This window comes from Micrasema longulum, unplaced genomic scaffold, assembly GCF_059751315.1.
Source record: "Micrasema longulum isolate JH-2025_06_02 unplaced genomic scaffold, ASM5975131v1 h1tg000091l, whole genome shotgun sequence".
Taxonomy (NCBI): Eukaryota; Metazoa; Arthropoda; class Insecta; order Trichoptera; family Brachycentridae; genus Micrasema; species Micrasema longulum.
In genome coordinates, this window is record NW_028277297.1 from 42,267 (window position 1) to 60,941 (window position 18,675).

The 18,675-nt window shown below is 29.3% G+C and overlaps 1 protein-coding gene across 1 annotated transcript in view; it reads right to left on the minus strand.

Annotated features, from left to right (window-relative positions):
• The window catches only part of LOC148284764 (4-vinylanisole receptor-like), a gene marked incomplete at its 3' end in the record, with an annotated part of 44,243 nt that extends 37,156 nt beyond the window's left edge, over positions 1–7,087 (minus strand). Inside the window, exons 1-2 of the mRNA XM_088234987.1 lie at positions 6,993–7,087; positions 1,970–2,181 (exon numbers count right to left, since the gene is read on the minus strand). Coding sequence (XP_088091113.1) covers positions 1,970–2,181; positions 6,993–7,072 — 292 coding nt within the window. The remainder of the gene's footprint in view (positions 1–1,969; positions 2,182–6,992) is intronic.
• Between the last annotated feature and the right edge of the window lie 11,588 nt (positions 7,088–18,675).

Here is an 18,675-nt window from a genome sequence, read left to right on the forward strand (position 1 = left end):
CGTGAGGAAAAAAACCTAAATTCATTCTAAAAAATAGTCAAAAAAATATTAAAAACAGCAAGTGAAACTTAAGTGTGCATATAAATATATGTTATTATTTATTTATTATTAAACTATGTACTTACTTATATTTAAGTTTTTTTAATGTAATGTAACCCGCAGACAAGTTTCGGCTTTGCGGGAATGAAAATTCAATTATGTATGTTACTGATTTGTTAAAATAAATAAAACTTTTTTTAAAAAAACCCACACTACCACAACTCGGTTTCCATTTTTCCAGTGCTAGTTATTTACGACTTTCAGGAAACGGTCCGAAATTGTAATATTTGAGTAAATAATAAGAACTCAAGTATTCCAGATATATATACTCTATATATATAAGATTATTCCTCATTTAAAAAAAAAATCGTAATTAAATAAATTAACACGAAAGTGGGATACTACATAGTTACAGAGAACCTTTGTTATACAATTAGGCAAAAACTATTTAAACCATGTTGCTTTAAAAAATACTATAAATTTTTCGTTTTTACTGAATGTATTATATTGCTATGGAATTTTTTTGTGAAAAATAAATAAAATTGAAAAAAAAGCTACATATTCTAAACCAGATGTAAAATACATTTTGATTTACTTCCAATATGAATTCCTAGATTACAAAAAGTTGACTGCCGTTGGTAATAAACAAAACTTGTCGACAATTCTGGCAAGGAAAGCGCCTTTTGCGAAGTTAACACATTATCGCAATATTGTTATGATGTTAGCCACATATTGATATTAATTCGCAACAATACGTAAAGAACCTTAAAGCAGTGTTACAATATTTTTAGTCCAGTTATATGGTTTTCGGTACGCATCGAGATATTTTAGAGAGTTTGTAAGTGTATCATAAACTCGTCAAACTATTTTCCCAAAGTAAGGATATCACTTTTGGAGTACAATTCTTCCAAAAACTCAAATTTTTGATTTTGTTGCTTGACACATCTTTGCATAACACCATTTAAATAAAATAAAATAGTAAGCGATTTTTTTTTTAACAATATTTAATAAGTTTTTAGAAATTTTTAAAGACTGTACCCAAATCGTTTTCGGTAAGGGCTGGTCATAAAGTCACAAAAAAGTCAATAAGAAATTGTTTTTAATTGAATATTACAACCAGAATTATCTTATTTTTTAAAAAAAAGAGAAAACAATTCTATGAAAAAAGGTTTCAACTAAAGTATTTAATTTTTTTTAAAGTATTACCGAAGGCATAATTTTAAGTAAAAATAAAGGAAAATATCACAAAAATGTATGTGAATTTAAATGTTTGTATTTCTTTTTAAAAACAAAAAAAAAATTGGTCCGCCGCCACTTTTATGTTAAACATCTTTTATGTTATTATCTTTTTTTAGCAGCAAATTTTTGTTCAATACTTAGTCTTTATTGAGATCTTAGATACTTAAGTTTAGTCTAAATTTGAAATGGCGTAATCTGCCGGTCTAAAAATAATTATATTTTCGTTACATAAAACTTTTTAGTATATCTTTTAATAAAAATATTTTTTTGAAATATTGTTTTTATCAAATTTATTTGTTTTAGTTTTTTATTATTGCGCGATTGAAAAAAAACATTTGTTTGAAAATGGCAAAATCATATGATTTCCTCATTTTGCGTTCGTTTTACCAGACTACAGCCTTAAGAGAGCTTATGATCTGTCATTGGCTAGTTTATATGGCCTATTTTCGCATTGTGTAACGTTAATTAACATAATGTGTAAACATCCATATTTCTTATTTTTTTTCATCTGTTAATTGTTATGCAGTTTAAGAGCTGAAACCTTTACTTATGCGGGTAAGTTTCATCTGATAAAAAATTTCACCCATTTTTATATTTTTTTTAACCAGTTAGTTAAATCACTTATTCATCTTCACAAAAATCTACAAATGGATTTATTTTAAGAAACAAATAAATAAGGTGATTTACTTACCTACGATTGCCGAGAGGCACATGTAAAGATATCCCTTGGAAACGAAGCGAGCTTTACCAATTGCGTTCGTTATGAAGTTTACATGTTCCGGTTCTGTTGCGTAAAATTCTTTACTGTGTAGGTGATCAATCAGTAATAGAACCTTTTTCCGGTTGTACATGAAGGCTATAAGCTTAAAAGCCATGTAAGCTTCACTCAGCATTAAGTACAGCCTGTAAAACAAAGAAAGGGAGTATGTCAACACATTTAAAACTTAAAAGCACAATTTATTATAATTGTGTTGTTTGTCTCTGAGTCGGGACGGATTTGGCAATTGTAGTGGTTGGCGCGTTCACCCACCATGCTTGAGGGTCCGAATTCGAATGCTGGGAAGGTCGACATAAAATAATGTTTTTAAAGGTTTTTATTTTTATTTTTAAAATGTTTTAATTTTAAAATATTAAATGTTAAAAAGCGTATTAAATGGCCACTAAAATCAACCAATACCAATGACAGGTCATGAGCCCTAGACATAGATATAATCATCATCAGCGCCCTTGAAGTAATTACTCGAGGAATTGGCGCTATAAAAAATGTCGAAATTGATTACTATTTATCACAATTAGTGGCATTTGTGGCGTAGTAGTTAAGATGCTTGACTCACACGTGGAAGTTTCTGGGTTCGATCCCCGGGGACAACACAAAAAAATAATGAGATTCTTCTTAAGCCTGTGTGTTCTTTGTTGTAATTCACCACTGTAATTGGGCCCTTTGGCTTGTGGTTTTTTATAAACATCTATCAGCCGATCTTCAATCATATTATGAACAATTCAGAAAAGAATTTTTAAACATTTCCTGCATGTCAACAATTGATTATCAAAACATTTAATTGACTACTAACAAACTGCTGATACAAGTGGATGTAAAATCGCTGGGAAACACGGAATTAGTACACGACCTCAAAATCTCATAAATAAGCCAAATAAACACTGGACAATATATATAAATATTAACACCCTAAGTTACACAGTCAGATAACACAGTCAATTTACTACAATATGGGATTGCCCTAAACTATTATCTCTCATCAACTTTAGGGTGCCTGGAAGAATGACTAGACAGGTGCCATCGTTTTGTAGCAACAATTCACGGACATTGTATACTTGTAATGCCGTATTAAATAGATTTAATGAACTCGGCAATAGTTATTCCCACGTATCTGATATATTTAGTGTAGGGTATTGTTCCTATAGAACAAACCTTTTGAACTTTTTCAAAGATGGTGAATGGTGATTATATTTATTTATTCATGCATTTTATAATATACCGTTTTTTGTTTACTTTGCCCAGCTGTATGAAACGGTACTTATGATTTTCTTGTTGTATTACTGTAGAATGATTTATTATTTAAACTTTCTACTAAATACGCCGTATAATTTTTAGGTTAATTTTTGGAATATAAATCTCGTATAATTTTTAGGTTTAATATTTTTTTATATAAATCTTGGGTATAAGGATTTTTTTTTTTTTTTTTTTAATTAACCCAAATATGTAGTATTATAAATGTTTGTAAAAGGCAGATTTGCCGTGAATGTTAATAAAATATAAATATGTAGTTCATACAATGCGATAACAATGTGAAGTTTGAACAGCCTCAGACAGTTCTAATATGTAGCATGTCGTCCAGTTCAGTGCTCAGCTCAACATAATACATTTAAGCAGTTACTCTATTTTATTTTATTTTATTTTATTTTATTTATTTTATTTTATTTTATTTGGGAAATCAACAGTTCTACATACATATTTTTAGTAAACAAACAGATATAGTGTATAAACTTAGAACTAATAACAGATTTCCACATGGTATACAAAGTTTATATATTTATATAAGTTTTATCCAAGTTTAAAAAAAACATTAAATTATTCAAAAAAATAAATCACCTGTCATGTGAATTTGTCTATTTCAATATAAACTTTTTCATTCATACAAATATAAACAAACAATTTTGATTATGAAAAAAAATTGCTTAATAAATATACCAGACATTCAAGATTCACGACTGTAAACGTATAAATCGGAGGCTTAGAAAAGGACATTATTATTTGTCATCGTTGTTCAAAAAAGTATCCAAGTTCTAATCGATCACATTGCAAATCCTTTAAGCCTCTTACTTCAAACTTTTTCGCGTAGTATCTAAGTGTTTTTAGCTGGAATCATCTTTTTTCTTGAAATTTTTCTAAAAAAAGCCCTCTCTATTAATAGGTGTAATCCGTTTGATCTAAGTTCAAGTATTTTTTATTCGTCTTTTACGTCTGCCGATTTAAATTTTAAAGAGCGAAATATACTTATGTTTGGGTTAATTTATTTTTATTGATAGAATTATGATTTCACGCACAACGTGGGAGAAATATATGAGAGTGAAATTAAGCTGTTTTTACGCGCATTTGGACATACTTAAAATCTTTTTTTATTCGACCAACTGGTATAAAAAAGTTTAAAAATTGAAAAGTGTTTTCAGCCATCCGCCAGCCGCCATTCAATTATATAACATGAATTCATTTGAATTTTACAAAACACAGCCATGCGCCAGCTTAAACAATTTAAAAAAAAATACTAACTTAAACAATATATATATAAAGCGACCTCCGTGGTGTAGTGGTCAAGACGCTTGACTCACAAACGGAAGGTTCTGGGTTCGATTCCCGGTGAGAACACAAAAAAAAAGTGATTTTCTCAAGCCTGGGTGTTCTGTGCTGTAATTCACCACTGTAATTGGGCCTCCTGGTCTGTTGTGGTGCAAAAAAAATATATATTCTACATAAAAATTTAAAATACCGACAAAACGACAACTACCGAATCTTGATATTGCCTGTAAAATTAATGTTTTTTTCTTCTTAATTTATTGCAGTAGAGAGGAAAACAAAGGATTATGAAGGTCTAGGCATTTTCAGGACTTATGGCTTGTCATTGACTAGTTTAAATGGCCACTTTACGCTTCGTGTTATATTCACTATTCTGCCTAAGTTTAAACGTCCACATTTTCTTAACTCTTCTTTCTGTTGAATTTTGTGAAGTAAAACTCACTCTTCAAGTACAAGAGCTAGTCTCTTTTTTGGAAAGTAACAGCTTTAACATTAAACAAAATATAAAAAGTAGATAGTATAGTAAAAAAAATATTTATTTTTTTTTTGGTATAAATTAAAAATAAAATTACGAAAAAATATATGAAACCTTCATCATGCGGGTAATGTGCATCAAACATTTGGATATATTCAAACCATGGTTAATATTCTATCTTACAATCTGATAAACTATTTATACTATTTTATGCGAATAAATAAAAAGAGAACAAGGGAAAAATGTCAATGCGAAAATGATGTCTTTCAACGAAGTTTTTTCGTACGTTTTCACAGTCAGAAGTTGGCCCGAAGGCATTACTCAGAAAGCGCGATAGCTTATTTTATTCTCCATTCCTAGAAAAGGAAATGCAGGACAAGATAAAGAAAAACTATAATGGATTCCATACTTTTGCGTTTTACGTCTGAAACATATTCGTTTTATGTCATGTACACGAAACATAATTTTATGTAGACAGGTTATCGTAAAAACTAAACACAATAAACGTAGATATGCAGAAAGCAGCAACCAGCAGTCAACAATTTCGTAAAAATGAGATAATGGTGGTATTGGGTGCAGTCGGGTTCATATCGTGGGTATTGAAGGAAAACCGGTTAACTACGTTTTTGGCATATTTGAGTTATAAATACAATTAACTTCAAATTTTTACCCTCCATCTACAGGTATAATCGGTTAAATGATATTACCGCCATTAACTGAGTTTCAGAGAATTGTAGAGCAAGTAAAAACGCATATATAGTATTTCTTCTCAAATCTTTACAAAGAAACTCACTTAAATGATTTTTAGTGATTATTTTTTAATTAAAGTTTATGTTTTTAATAATGAATTATAATAAAAAACGATTAATTATCTTTGTCTGGTTTTCGTTACCAAAACAATATCACATCCAAAGATTTTATTACAAGTAAAAACAACTAGTATGTGAGTTTAGCTAGTTTTTGTTCAAGTAAAAATATCTGCCTTAATGAAACCTTACTACAACGAAAAACTATGTTTAAAAAGATTTGTTGAAAATATGCAAAACAGGAGTCATTCCCGAAGAATTCCATCATTGGAATGTGTTTTTAAATTGAAATATTTAATAGTCCCTGAACTGGCACCTGAAGCGTGAGACCGATCATTTTACCATCATGTAATAAAAAAAGTTCTCAATTGGAGGAAGAAAGTTATCCAAACTGAGATATGCTGATGACACCACACTTATTGCATCATCAGAGATTGAAATGAAAGAACTAATTGACCGAATAGATGCTGCTAGTTTAGACCTGGGATTCTCAATGAATATGAGCAAAACAAAGCTTATGGTCATTGATCGAGCTAATAAAGTAGTGCCATTATTCTTACTGCGCAACTTAGACACTGAGAGAATTTGAAAAGAAAAAAATCGAAGCTTTCGAAATGTGGTGTTGGTGGCGAATGCTGCGGATTTCGTGGAGGGCCAGACGTACGAATACATCTATACTCCAGAAACTGGACATAAGAGAAAGACTAACATTCATGTGCGAGAAAAGAATTCTGCAGTTCTTGGCTATATTTCCTGGGGGAACTCTGAGAGTTTGGAGAAAACTATTCTCCTGGGAAGTGTCAAAGGGACAAGGTCGCGTGGACGTCAACTGACAAAATAGAGCGGCACAGTCACTGAATTATCAGAATCATCACTGACGAATGGCTATAGAAGAGCACAAGACCGTTCCAGATGGAGGAAGACTGTTAACAGACGAGCCATGCCTGGAGTCAGGCGTAATTACCATCCTCAGACATGAGGCACGGATTGAAGAGAAATAAAAAGTCGGTGCATCAACGCTACGCTCTATGCACTATAGGGTGCAGAAAAAAAAACAGTTAAAAACCATGAAATACTCAAATAAAAATAATTAAAAAATTACAACTTTAAACATAATTACCCTTCTGCAACTTTTCCTATGTCATCTCCAGTGTGGTACAGGTAAAAGATTTCCCCCCCTACGGGGAAAACCGTTAACATCCACCAGATGGAGATTCTGTACGCCAGATGCAACCAGAATATAAATGACAGAATGGGGTAGTTATTGTACCATTGGCCGAAGAATTTAAACCAAAACTTGTGCACTGAGATAAACCTCGCAGGTTGCGTTACTTTTGTAGGGATGATAACTGCCATCTTTGTCACTTTTAGAATGGAAATTTTAGGATTAATATCTAAAGAATAATTAATTGAATCACAATGAAAAAATAACATTCGATGCATAAAATAAATATTTGACCTAATGTTATTAAATATTTGTATATAACCGCTTACTGGCTTTTCTAGGTCTACCTGTTTAAAAAAAACCTTCAAAAAAATGTTATTTTGATCAATAATCAAACAACCTCTCAATATAGCCCGTTAAACGATGTTCTATTGTAATGAAAACTCTAAACCTATTAAACTCAAGCCCCTCCCTTTATCCCCTTGCCCATTTTTTTAAAACTATTTCTCAAACAACATAACATGTTTTCATAATATTATCAGTGCATGTTCGCTCTAATCAGTCCATGTGTTTATTAAAATGCATGTCGTGTTGGTTTTATATTTTTGTGCAACAACTATGGTGATTGTCGGCCTCGTGGTGTAATGGTCAGCGTGCTTTCTTACAAAGCAAGAGGTCTCGGGTTCGATTCCCGACATGGTTGATTTGAAATATTTTGATCAAGAATATTTCATAGTCCCTGGACTGGTTCCTGAAGCGTAATACTGATCAACTTACTTTTATGTAACAAAAATTATCAAGATACGCTTCGATTGGTGTATATCAATGCAGTGTCAAATGCGCCATTATATGCGAAATAGGAATGATGATGATGACTATGGTGAAGGTGTATACTGTGTTCTACATGTTGGTTAAATTGGTGTCCTGACGAAGAGACGGGTACGTCTCGAAATCGATATACATAGAAAAGTCAGTAAGTGGTTATATACTAATATTTAATGACATTTAGTAAAATTTTCGACCACAAAGTAAATGCTTTACATTTAAGTAATAAATGTTTTACTTTTAATAATTCACTTTTGATAAAATTACAATTAGTAATTCCCGAAATATTATTGTGTTTTTATTATAATACGTATGAAGACAATTTTTTCAAGAAGAGGTATGTTAATTCTTTACATGGTTTCGAGGTACTGTCTACAACTCTGAAATTATGCGGAGCGTTAGCTTTTATGATCCAGATAATTAATTACCTTAGACTTAAACAGTGTCAGCTTAGAGTGTGCCACATTTCAATATAAAGGACCAACCTGTTAATGGTTATGGCTATTGAAAAGGCTACCTGTATATTGAACAATATTGCTTTCGACATTTATATTTATCACATCTCAGAGGGAGTTTTTCAGTACTAGATTCTCTCACTTTTTTAACATGTTTCTTCATAAACTCTATTCAAAATCGAAGAAAAATGTGTTAGACCATTTATTTTTGTACAAACTAATAAACAATAAAATTTATTCCCCTGTTCTACTTGAAATACTTCCATTTCATGTAACATCTAGAATCTAGACCGACAAGACAATATCTTCTGTTTTACACTGGGAAAGCGTCAAGTAACTATTTAAAATAATCTGAAATATGCGAGCAATATAACTGTAGATTTACCAAAGTTGATATTTTTCATGACAGTGAACGAAAATTTAAGTCAAAAGTCTTAGAAATATTGAGAGAAGCACGTACATAAATATGTTTTTTATTAAACATATCTTTTCATTCCTTATCTTAAGCATTTATTTTATTTAACATAATTTGAATTGTTTCATTTAAAGTAAACATTTTTTTGGTATGTGTATGGGTGTCCTACTATACACAAAGAAATTGACAATATTATGTTTTGTGCATACTATTTGTTTACCCAATAAAATAAATAAATAATCACATTTCTAAGATATTTTGTACACCTATGTCTTACTTTTGTGCAATCTTAATTTTACCGACTTTTTTCTTATTTGCAAACGTACGAATTAAGATTTTATAATTTGTAAAAACTTCCGCAACAAAACGATTTTTTATTATTTTATATTTTATTTGTACTTTTAGTTTAAATTTTGTTGGTACTTATATTATATATTGTGATGTTTTTTTTAATCAAGGCTCACACAACCATGGATGTGTTAATTTAACTTTCAATATCCTAGTCCGAAACTGATTTGATAGATTGATTTTATGGAAACGCGACATTACCTAACCTAACCTAACAAATAAATTGTACGAAATCAAGAGTTCATTATTTTGTCATTATGATAAATAAATAAGTTCGTTATCATTTTAACAAGAGCTCAAAATAAAAATCTTATACTTTTAATATAGATTAATGGAATTATTTATAATTTCGTAAAATTATCCGTAGATTATGGAGATTTTTGTACTAAATTTCGAATGTAAAACAAACAACATGATACAAAAACGGATTAATTGTTGTGTACAGTTAAAAAAAATGGCTTGCACACTTGCAGCATTTTACGTTATAAAAACTTACTAAAATGTATAAAACTATTTTTGAAAAATACCACCATGTTAGTTAAGACCTTTTTAATCATATTGTGAACAAGAAATGAGATTATAAATAATAATTATTTTTAAGAACATTTTAGCTGTGCTATGATTTTGTGCATATGCCCATATAATTATAAAAAATACTTGATATTAGGTTGCTTAAATACATTTTTTTTTTTTTAATATCGCATGACAATAAAAACATTCTTTACTGACAATCACTAAATTTCTGTAAAATTTATGCACAAACTCAATGATCCACTATTTTAACCAAAAAAAAACTTTTCATTGCCTGGAATCTGTTTTATACTGATTATTTGTAATTGATATAATAAATTAATAAAACATGACGATAAAATTCCAATCAAGCCCAAATACCAGTAATTGTACTGGTTCACTTCGTGTAAAAACTGAGCTTTTTTCGCAGTAAATCGTTTATTTTATTGAGAGTTAAGGCTTAAGAAATATTCTTTACCAAGAACAAACAGCTTTTAAGTAGACATTTATATTTATACTATTCGAGGAAAAGTAAATATGTACTTTCAAAGGCGACCGATAATCGGATTTTACATATTCTCTACGCTGTTTAATTTTGTTTTATGGCTGTCAAATAATGAGAACGTAAGCGGAAATTCTATTAAAGAAAAGAAATATATAAATTTTGTAGAATGACCAACATGAATAGTAAAATTGAGCTAAAAATAGACTAAAGAAATTAAATGTTTACAACCAAAATATTCTTCCTATAAAAAGGACAAAACGCATTTGTTCTTAAAAAAGAGTTTGTGAAAAAAGTAATTATTGAAGGCATTTAGCGCAGAATTTAAGAAAAATACCATAAAATTTGAATGAATTAAAATGCCTGTATTTTTTTAAACAATTTACAGACTCTTGTGTTTTTATAACTTTTATGTAACGTTTGTATGAATTTTTATTAAAATCATTAGAAAAAAATTACTTAAATATTTCTTTTTATGTGTAGATACCTCAATTAAGTATTTTTTATTTATTTATTTATTTAAACATTATTGTTCTGTCCAGGCTTTAATATTTTTATAAGTGTATTTTCTTTTCGTCAAACTTGTATATAAAATATGTAAGTAATAATTTTTTTTAAACTTTTTTGGACTGTAGAAATAGCGGAGGAGGGGGATTTAAGGGAAACCGACGTACTTTTGACTATTATTAATTATCACAACACTTCTATTATACATTAAACTAGAATTTGGCGTATTCTTAGGATAAGGAACTAATTATATAATTGAAAATTGTTTTTTTACACAACCCGGTTGGGGAAGAATATTGTACTATTCGTTAATCAGCACAGCGCAAACTATTTCCCCATTATGCCCCCGTACCTAAGGATATGTTATGCTCCCGTGTCTAGTAGTGCACAAATTTTGTACAAAACAAAAAATATGATACATTGATCTTCATTTGAAGATATCCAATGTATTGATTTTTTTTTTTATACAAAATGTTAATTGTACATTGGAGGGCTTGTTGGCAAATGATAATTTATTCCAACCAACCAATAAAATAAGAGTTATATTCTTATGATTCAAGTTACAAAATTTTTCATTAAAAAAAAAAAAACAGCTTCCACTTTCTTCTCTTATCGCTTCCGTACTAACCGCTAAATTTCGATATAAAATGGACTGCCTGTTAACACCTTAACTATTTGTATAATTGGATTTTCCGTTATGCCCCGCGTTCCCATTATGCCTTCTCTTACCCTAGTCGGTAAATTAATAAATAATAAAGGTCAAAATTTTAGAGTTTGATCTCAAGACCTCAAAACTCGTCAATGATAGTAAAAAGGGCCATTGCATTACTAGGTGGCCATATATCTCCTTGATTTTGTTTGAAAATTATTTAAATATTTTATGAATTATGTTTCGACTTATGTCTACCGACGTAATATTCCGTGTATACAGTAAAATTTCGTGAATGTATTATAATATTTGATTTGTTTTTTTTATAGTAGTTAAAAGTATTTTATGATTTCATAATGCTTTTTTTTAAAGTCCTAAATACGGTACGCCATTGAGAAATAAATATTTGATTTGGAATTATTTTTAATCGTCACTGACCCTTATTAAATTATCTAAATGCAATTGAAACTACTAGAAACTGTTTTAACAAATTATCGTATGAATTATTAACATCAAAGCCGCCTATGACTGTTAGTGGTAAAAAATATATTTAAAAATTCTGTTTATTGAATCGAAAGAAAAATTGTTCTAATTAGTTCAGTTCACATCTGTTCTTTCCCAGAAATTATTTGAATCAGTCACATTTGAAGCAGTTTCAATGTATTTTTGTGAAAAATAATTAAACTGCGTATTTATTAACCGCACCGAGTGATGTAGTAGCCACAGCATTGCTAGTGCAATCTTGATCATATTTGTTACATAGAAGGTAAGGTATCTTACGCATCAGGTGCCAGACGATACAGAAACGACAAAATATTGTAATATAGAACGATGTTTCAAACCAATATCTCAATTTCACCTGCCTGGAATTGAACCTAGAATCTCAAGCATGATAGACGACCGAGCCAACTCCTGCACTATGAGGTTAAAGTATAAAAAACCGTGTTTTAAGTTAAGTGTGACATTTAATAGAATTTGGAATGAAGCGAACCTACTATGCCAAACTGCCGTAACTAAAAAGTTTATTAAAACCTCATACGAATGCGTAATGGCACACTTAACATGATATTTATAAATAGTCATATCTAGAGACCGGATTAAATGTTAAAGGCTGAAAGATGCTTAAGTATTACACTCACTACGTAAACACTATACATATATCTAATACATAAAGATAAAATAAACAGTAGTATTTCTAGGTCTCAAAACGTAAGTACGCGACCTAGAACAGGTGGTAATATCTTAATTCCTAAATTAAAAACAACTACTGCAAAACATCATTATACTTACAGAGGAATATTTTTCTTTAATGAAATGAACAAAGATAATAAAAAGTACAGTCAGAAATACAATCAATTTAAGAAAGAAGTAAAAAATTACATTTATAATTCTGCTTGAACTGATTGAAAACATCGTTAATATCTTTTTTGTAATTTATTTATGTTATTCTTAAAATATTATTGATTAAAATAAAATAATCTATTGTAAGACGTCACTCCCCATTATGTACACAAGAATTGTTTATTTCTTTTACGTAATGGGAAACGTTAATGTAAATATATGTATTTGATTAATGTAAAAAATTGTATTTAGTTGTAATATTGTATTTTAATTTGTTATTAATAAATATTGATAAATAATATCACATCGATAGGAAGAGGTTGTCAATTTTTTTAAAGTTCGAGATTAGCAATCAGCAAAAATTGACAAATCTGCTTTTCTTCCATACTTTTCTTTTATTTGTTTTTTATATATCCTGATACTTTTATGTTTTTTATTATTTATTTTTGTTTTATTCCATTTATTACTTACTCTTTATTCGGCATATTATTTATTACTCTTATTTCTTACTTTAGTATAAAGTGAGTTTCTAGAAACCATATCTCGTCAAGTTTATGCGGAAATGTCTCTGGCAATTTGGAGTTCAATTGTCGATTGCAACTTTTACATTTTAAAAATTACTGATAAAAATATCGTAAATATGCCTTATTAGCAAGTTATCAGTAAAATATGCCGTTAAAATAGCCAAAATATGTAATATGCTATTGCGTATAATCCGGTTTTTAGTCAAATGTCAAAGTTAACAATCGAAGAAAATTTTCAATAAATAATCTATTATTAATATTTAAAGCATCAACTTTGTAGTGAAACATTTTACTTAATGTTATTAAATATTTGTATATGACTACTTACCAACTTTTCTATGTCTACCGGTTTCGTATGGATTTCGCATGTTGGTTTACATGCTGGTTTAATTGGTGTCCTGACGAAGAGACGGGTACGTCTCGAAACCGGTAGACATAGAAAAGTCGGATAGTGGTTATCTACAAATATTTAATAACATTTAGTAAATAATAATCTACATTTAATAAGTATTATAGCATAATTATTATATTAAGTACATTGTATTATATTTATTTGTGGTCAAAACTTGAGTGTCAAAATTTTCTAAGTCGTTTTTCTCAGTTTGACGCATTTAGAGTTGTGGCACTTTAGACACGGGGGTACGTTTTATCGATTGGAACTGCATTCTTCATCCGTCTGGACAGAGAAATGTTACCGTGTACTTTACCAAATGCACGGTGGTTAGATTTGTGATGACTGGAAATTTCTGAACTAAATATGCGATGTGTGGCGAAAGAGCGATTTGATGAGTTTTTCTGTCACTCTCGCAGATGCCTTCTGAATACTATGCGACAGACAACTGTACATCATCGTCGGTCTGATTAGGTCTCGGAGTCACGATGTTCGCACTCCAAAACTGAACTGAATTTGATTTTTTTTTTTGAGAAACAGTATCAGAAAAAACAATTCAGTTACAGCACGTTTTGCTATTTTAATAGTCATCAATGATGACTCATCATATTTGTATACCGTACGCCTGAAGACGGCGGATAAAACTAGGCGCTTTAAAGGATTTTGGATGGTCCTGGATCCTGAAAAAGACTATTCATTAAAAAAACAAACGATAAGGACACGTCAATGGTGTATATGTTTAGTGTACTAGCGGACCCGACAGCTATTGTCGAAAAAGACTTTTCATAGATAAATGAAAAAGGAGGTACTTGTTTGTGATTAAATTCCAAAACTTAAAATTGATAATATTCAAATATTTAATTAAAGTAGGTACCTAGGTACTTGTTTATGGTTGAATTCCAAAACATAAAATAAATATTTTAACAAATATAGCATTCTTTTTGCAAACGTCAAACTCCAGTCTTCTCAGCAACAGAGGGGTGTACTTATGTAGGAATTTGATTTTTTTAAATGTATTGAATTTAATATTATTTTAGTATTACCAAAAATCCAGTAAAAAGAAATAAATGGGTAGAAATTATAAGGAATGGAAGGAAAGAATCTGAATGAGATCCACAAAAAACAAATGCTGGTTGAAAATATTCAAAAACAAACTTTTTTGTGTACAAAAAAACAACGTCTTTCTATTTTTCTGTAAATGCATTTTCCTTGAATGTTATCCTGGAAGACCGATGAATAAAACATTCAAGCTCCTTACTTATTTTTTACATATTAGATTGATATCATCTTTCTTCTCTAACTCATATAGTGCCCATGCGGCTCGACTGTGGAATCATCTCCTATCCACCATTAAAGATGTTACTACATTATCTCTGTTTAAATCACGTCTGAAGAAACATTTCCTTTCTCTTCCTTAATCTCTCCTCCTTTCCTTTTTCTTTTTTCCTCTTTTTCCTTTTTCCCATTGAGTAAAAGTTTTGATTTAAGGTAATTTATAAACAAACACGTTTATTTTTTTATATATCTTTAGCTTTTTTTTTTTTTTTTTCTACTGAATATGTTCCGTAACTTGAAGTATAAAAATAAAACTTTTATTTTACTGGTTGGTTGAAAGAAATTGCCATTTGTCAATAAGCCCGCTAATGTACAAATAACATTATGTACAAAAAGTTAAATAAATAATATCTATGAACACGCACAGCGCTTTTCTCTGAAAACCGCACGTAAATCGGTTAAGCCGTTTAGGAAGAATTCAGTGACATCACACGTACAGAGGAATTATATATATAAAGATAAAAAATCATTGCTCGAGTGACTTAATACAGGGAGAAAATACGGGAATAAGTTTGTATGGGGGAAAGTCGACACGTGGTCTCTTAAAGGGTTAAATTGATGCTATTTAATTTCCTTTTTCACTCTTGAACAATACAGTCCTTCACAGGCCCTTAGAGCGATTTGTAATTCCGTCGCTAATGTTATCATCAACACTCCAGACTTATATATATTATAAATACAAACTTAGAACTGTTATGTCGCATACCCTAATGCAGTGGTCGGCAAACTCATTAGTCAAAAGAGCCAAATATCAGCAGTACAATAATGAGAAACTTAAGCCCTACGAGAAATTGGATCCAAAAAAATGTTTTCTTGCGCGCGGTAAAGATTAAAGCATTAAATTGTGCAGCAGAGTTTTTTATTCTATTAACCAACCAATGATATGAGAGCTGTGAAGGATATCCTGTTTGCCTTTCTTAAACGAACTAATCGTGAGAACTGACAGAGGAGAACCTCTGACGTCACACGCGGAGTTATTTTAGAAATACAAAACTTTAATATATCATAGCGCGATAATACGATTTATAAAAATAAAAAAAACATTTTGGCTCTTCTTGAAAGCCAAAGTGCCAGCTAAAGACTTGCGTATCCAATCACTAGATCAACTATAAATTCATTGAATTGGCTTTAATACGAGTAAATAGCTTAAGGTACAAACGAAAATATTTAAAAAAAACAATTTCAAATTAATAATTATCCATGAAATACTGATTTTTTTGTTTATTAGTAGCATAAGAAATATTTTTTCATTTAAAATTTAAATTCCCGCGAAAGCGGTTCAAAAAAAATGTTATTACTTTTTTTTTTTATTTTTACATCTGAGCATGTTTTTCATTCTTTATTTCCATTCTTCATTTTTAATTACTCTTACAAATTTTCTTCATTTTTAATATTAATTCCATTTCTAAATACTCACTACAAACTACAAACCTTAAAATATATTTTTTTCACTTAAATTTAAATTTTTAAACAACTCTCATATATGTTTTCTTTTTCCTTCTCTTTTTTATACTTTCATAATTAACCTTACATATAATTGCTTTTTAATATGGAAACTTCACTGGTCCATTAGAATTAAGTCTAATTGTGTAAAATATTAAACTTTGTAACTGTACTGTATGTTTCCTGAAAAAAAGAAAATAAAATTAAAAATAAAAAAAATAATACGCCACTATTCGGTTAAATTTTAAACTTTGTTTGTGACCGTTTAAGTTTACATAAAAAATAGTCACGAATCTTTACGTCACAATTTATTAAGGCCAAACATGTCGCGTTTTTATCGATACATATTTTTAAAAGTTTAAAAAAAAAAAAAATGCGTGTAATTTTCTTCGCAATATCCATATTGATTTTGAAAATACAATTAATTTGTATAATTCAATTTCACGTGTTTTTATCGGTGTTCTTAGTATGTGATACTTCCCTATTGTGCTGGCAATCTTGATTACCAGTTCCCTTTTTTTTGTTAAATGTCTGAGCACAAAACGCTTCTTGGTGAATGATGTAATAGTATTCGAGTATCTCTCAATAAATGTTCGTCTTCAAAATTTATTTTCAAATACAGGAATTGAGCTACATTTGGTTGTATATATTTCAGTTCTTTACGTTAAAACCTGTATTGAGCTGAAATGATTTACAAAGTTTGAATATTGTACAATGCTAAATTTGACAGTTTGGATAACAATTCAATTAATATATTTTTTAAAAGGATAGCTTAATTTTTAAAATAAACTGTTAAGATACAAAAGAAAAACAATAATTATTATTGTAATAAATTGTTGGTAAAAAATATACAATTAACATAAGAAAAATACAAACAAGAATTAATGACAACGATAACACAAAAATAATAGACAAAAAGAAATGACATAAAAATAATTTTTGGAACGATAATAAAAAACTATAAAAAAACTTTGAATTTTATAATAATTAATGAAAACATTATTACGAAGATTTAATAACTCATATTTACATATAAGGTATTCATTAAAAATACTTGGTATCCTTCCACTTATTTGTTTGACCAATTAGTGCTTTCACCCTCTAATGGGCATCTTCGGACTGGTGAATATTATTTATTTCAAAAAAACAAACAGTCAACAATCGTCGATATAGTAGAATTTAAAAAAATACAGTTTAAAGACAGACCAGCAAAGTTTTTAAATAAGAATCATACATATTATTAAATTGTGTTACAACAAAAGGGTGTGTTTATGTGTATTTGTATGAGAGTAAGTGTAGATGTGTGTTTATGTGTATTAGTGTAGGAGTAAGTGTTCAGGTGTGTGTAAGTGTGAGCATCATTAAATAGTAAGTGGAATCGTATCGGAGCCAGAAATAATGAGTCTTAATATATTTTTAAATAAATTAAGGGGCATGTAAGATATCACAATAGATGAAAAAAAAGCATTATAGTTAGAACAAGAACGATAGAGGAAAAAGTGTTGTGCTACAGACTGGCAGACGGAATAAATACTTATTTTTCGTCACGCGAAAGGGGACATTAAGATTAATTTTGGAGAGTAGGTTAAAAGAGTCTACTTTATTATTCAATAATTTATGTAAATAGTATAATTCAGATACAGTGCGTCTATTTTCAAGGGTAAAAACCCATTTTGTTTGGCAGATTGGCTGTAAGTACAAAACGTTTTATTGTTTTTATAATCTAGGTATTTAAAAAAATTCCGTTGAACATTTTCAATCCTTTCAATGTTTGTTATGTATTGTGGTCTCCACACAACTCCCAATTACTGCGTACAGTGTAAGGATAATTTATTTAAAACTAAATATCATCTGAAGTGTAGGTACATTTAAAAATAAGTTGAAAGAGATACATATGATACTAACATACGCAATATTTCAATGGAACAGAGTGGGACAAATTATTGAAATATGTGTTGGCGGTGTACTGTAAGAGAGGATTCTATTATATGAAAAGCATTAATTGTTTTATTGAAATGTACAGGGTCCAACTAAGAGGACTAAGAAGAGTGAGTTTTTTAATTCTATTTGCTGATTTAATGAGATTTTTATTTCCAAAATTTTTAATCTTTCTAACTTTAGACCTTTAAACGGCAAATCTGCCTTTTACAAAAATTTATAATACTAACATATTTGGCTTAATATATTTATTTTTTTTAAACATAAATTTCCTTATACCCAAGATTTATAAAAAAAGTTAAACCAAAAATTAATACAAGATTTATATTTTAAAAATTAACCTAAAAATCATACACCATATTCAGTAGAAAGTTTAAATAATTCAAGAATAAATGTAAAAAACAAAATTAAATAATAAAACATTCTACAATAATACAACAAGAAAATCATAAGTA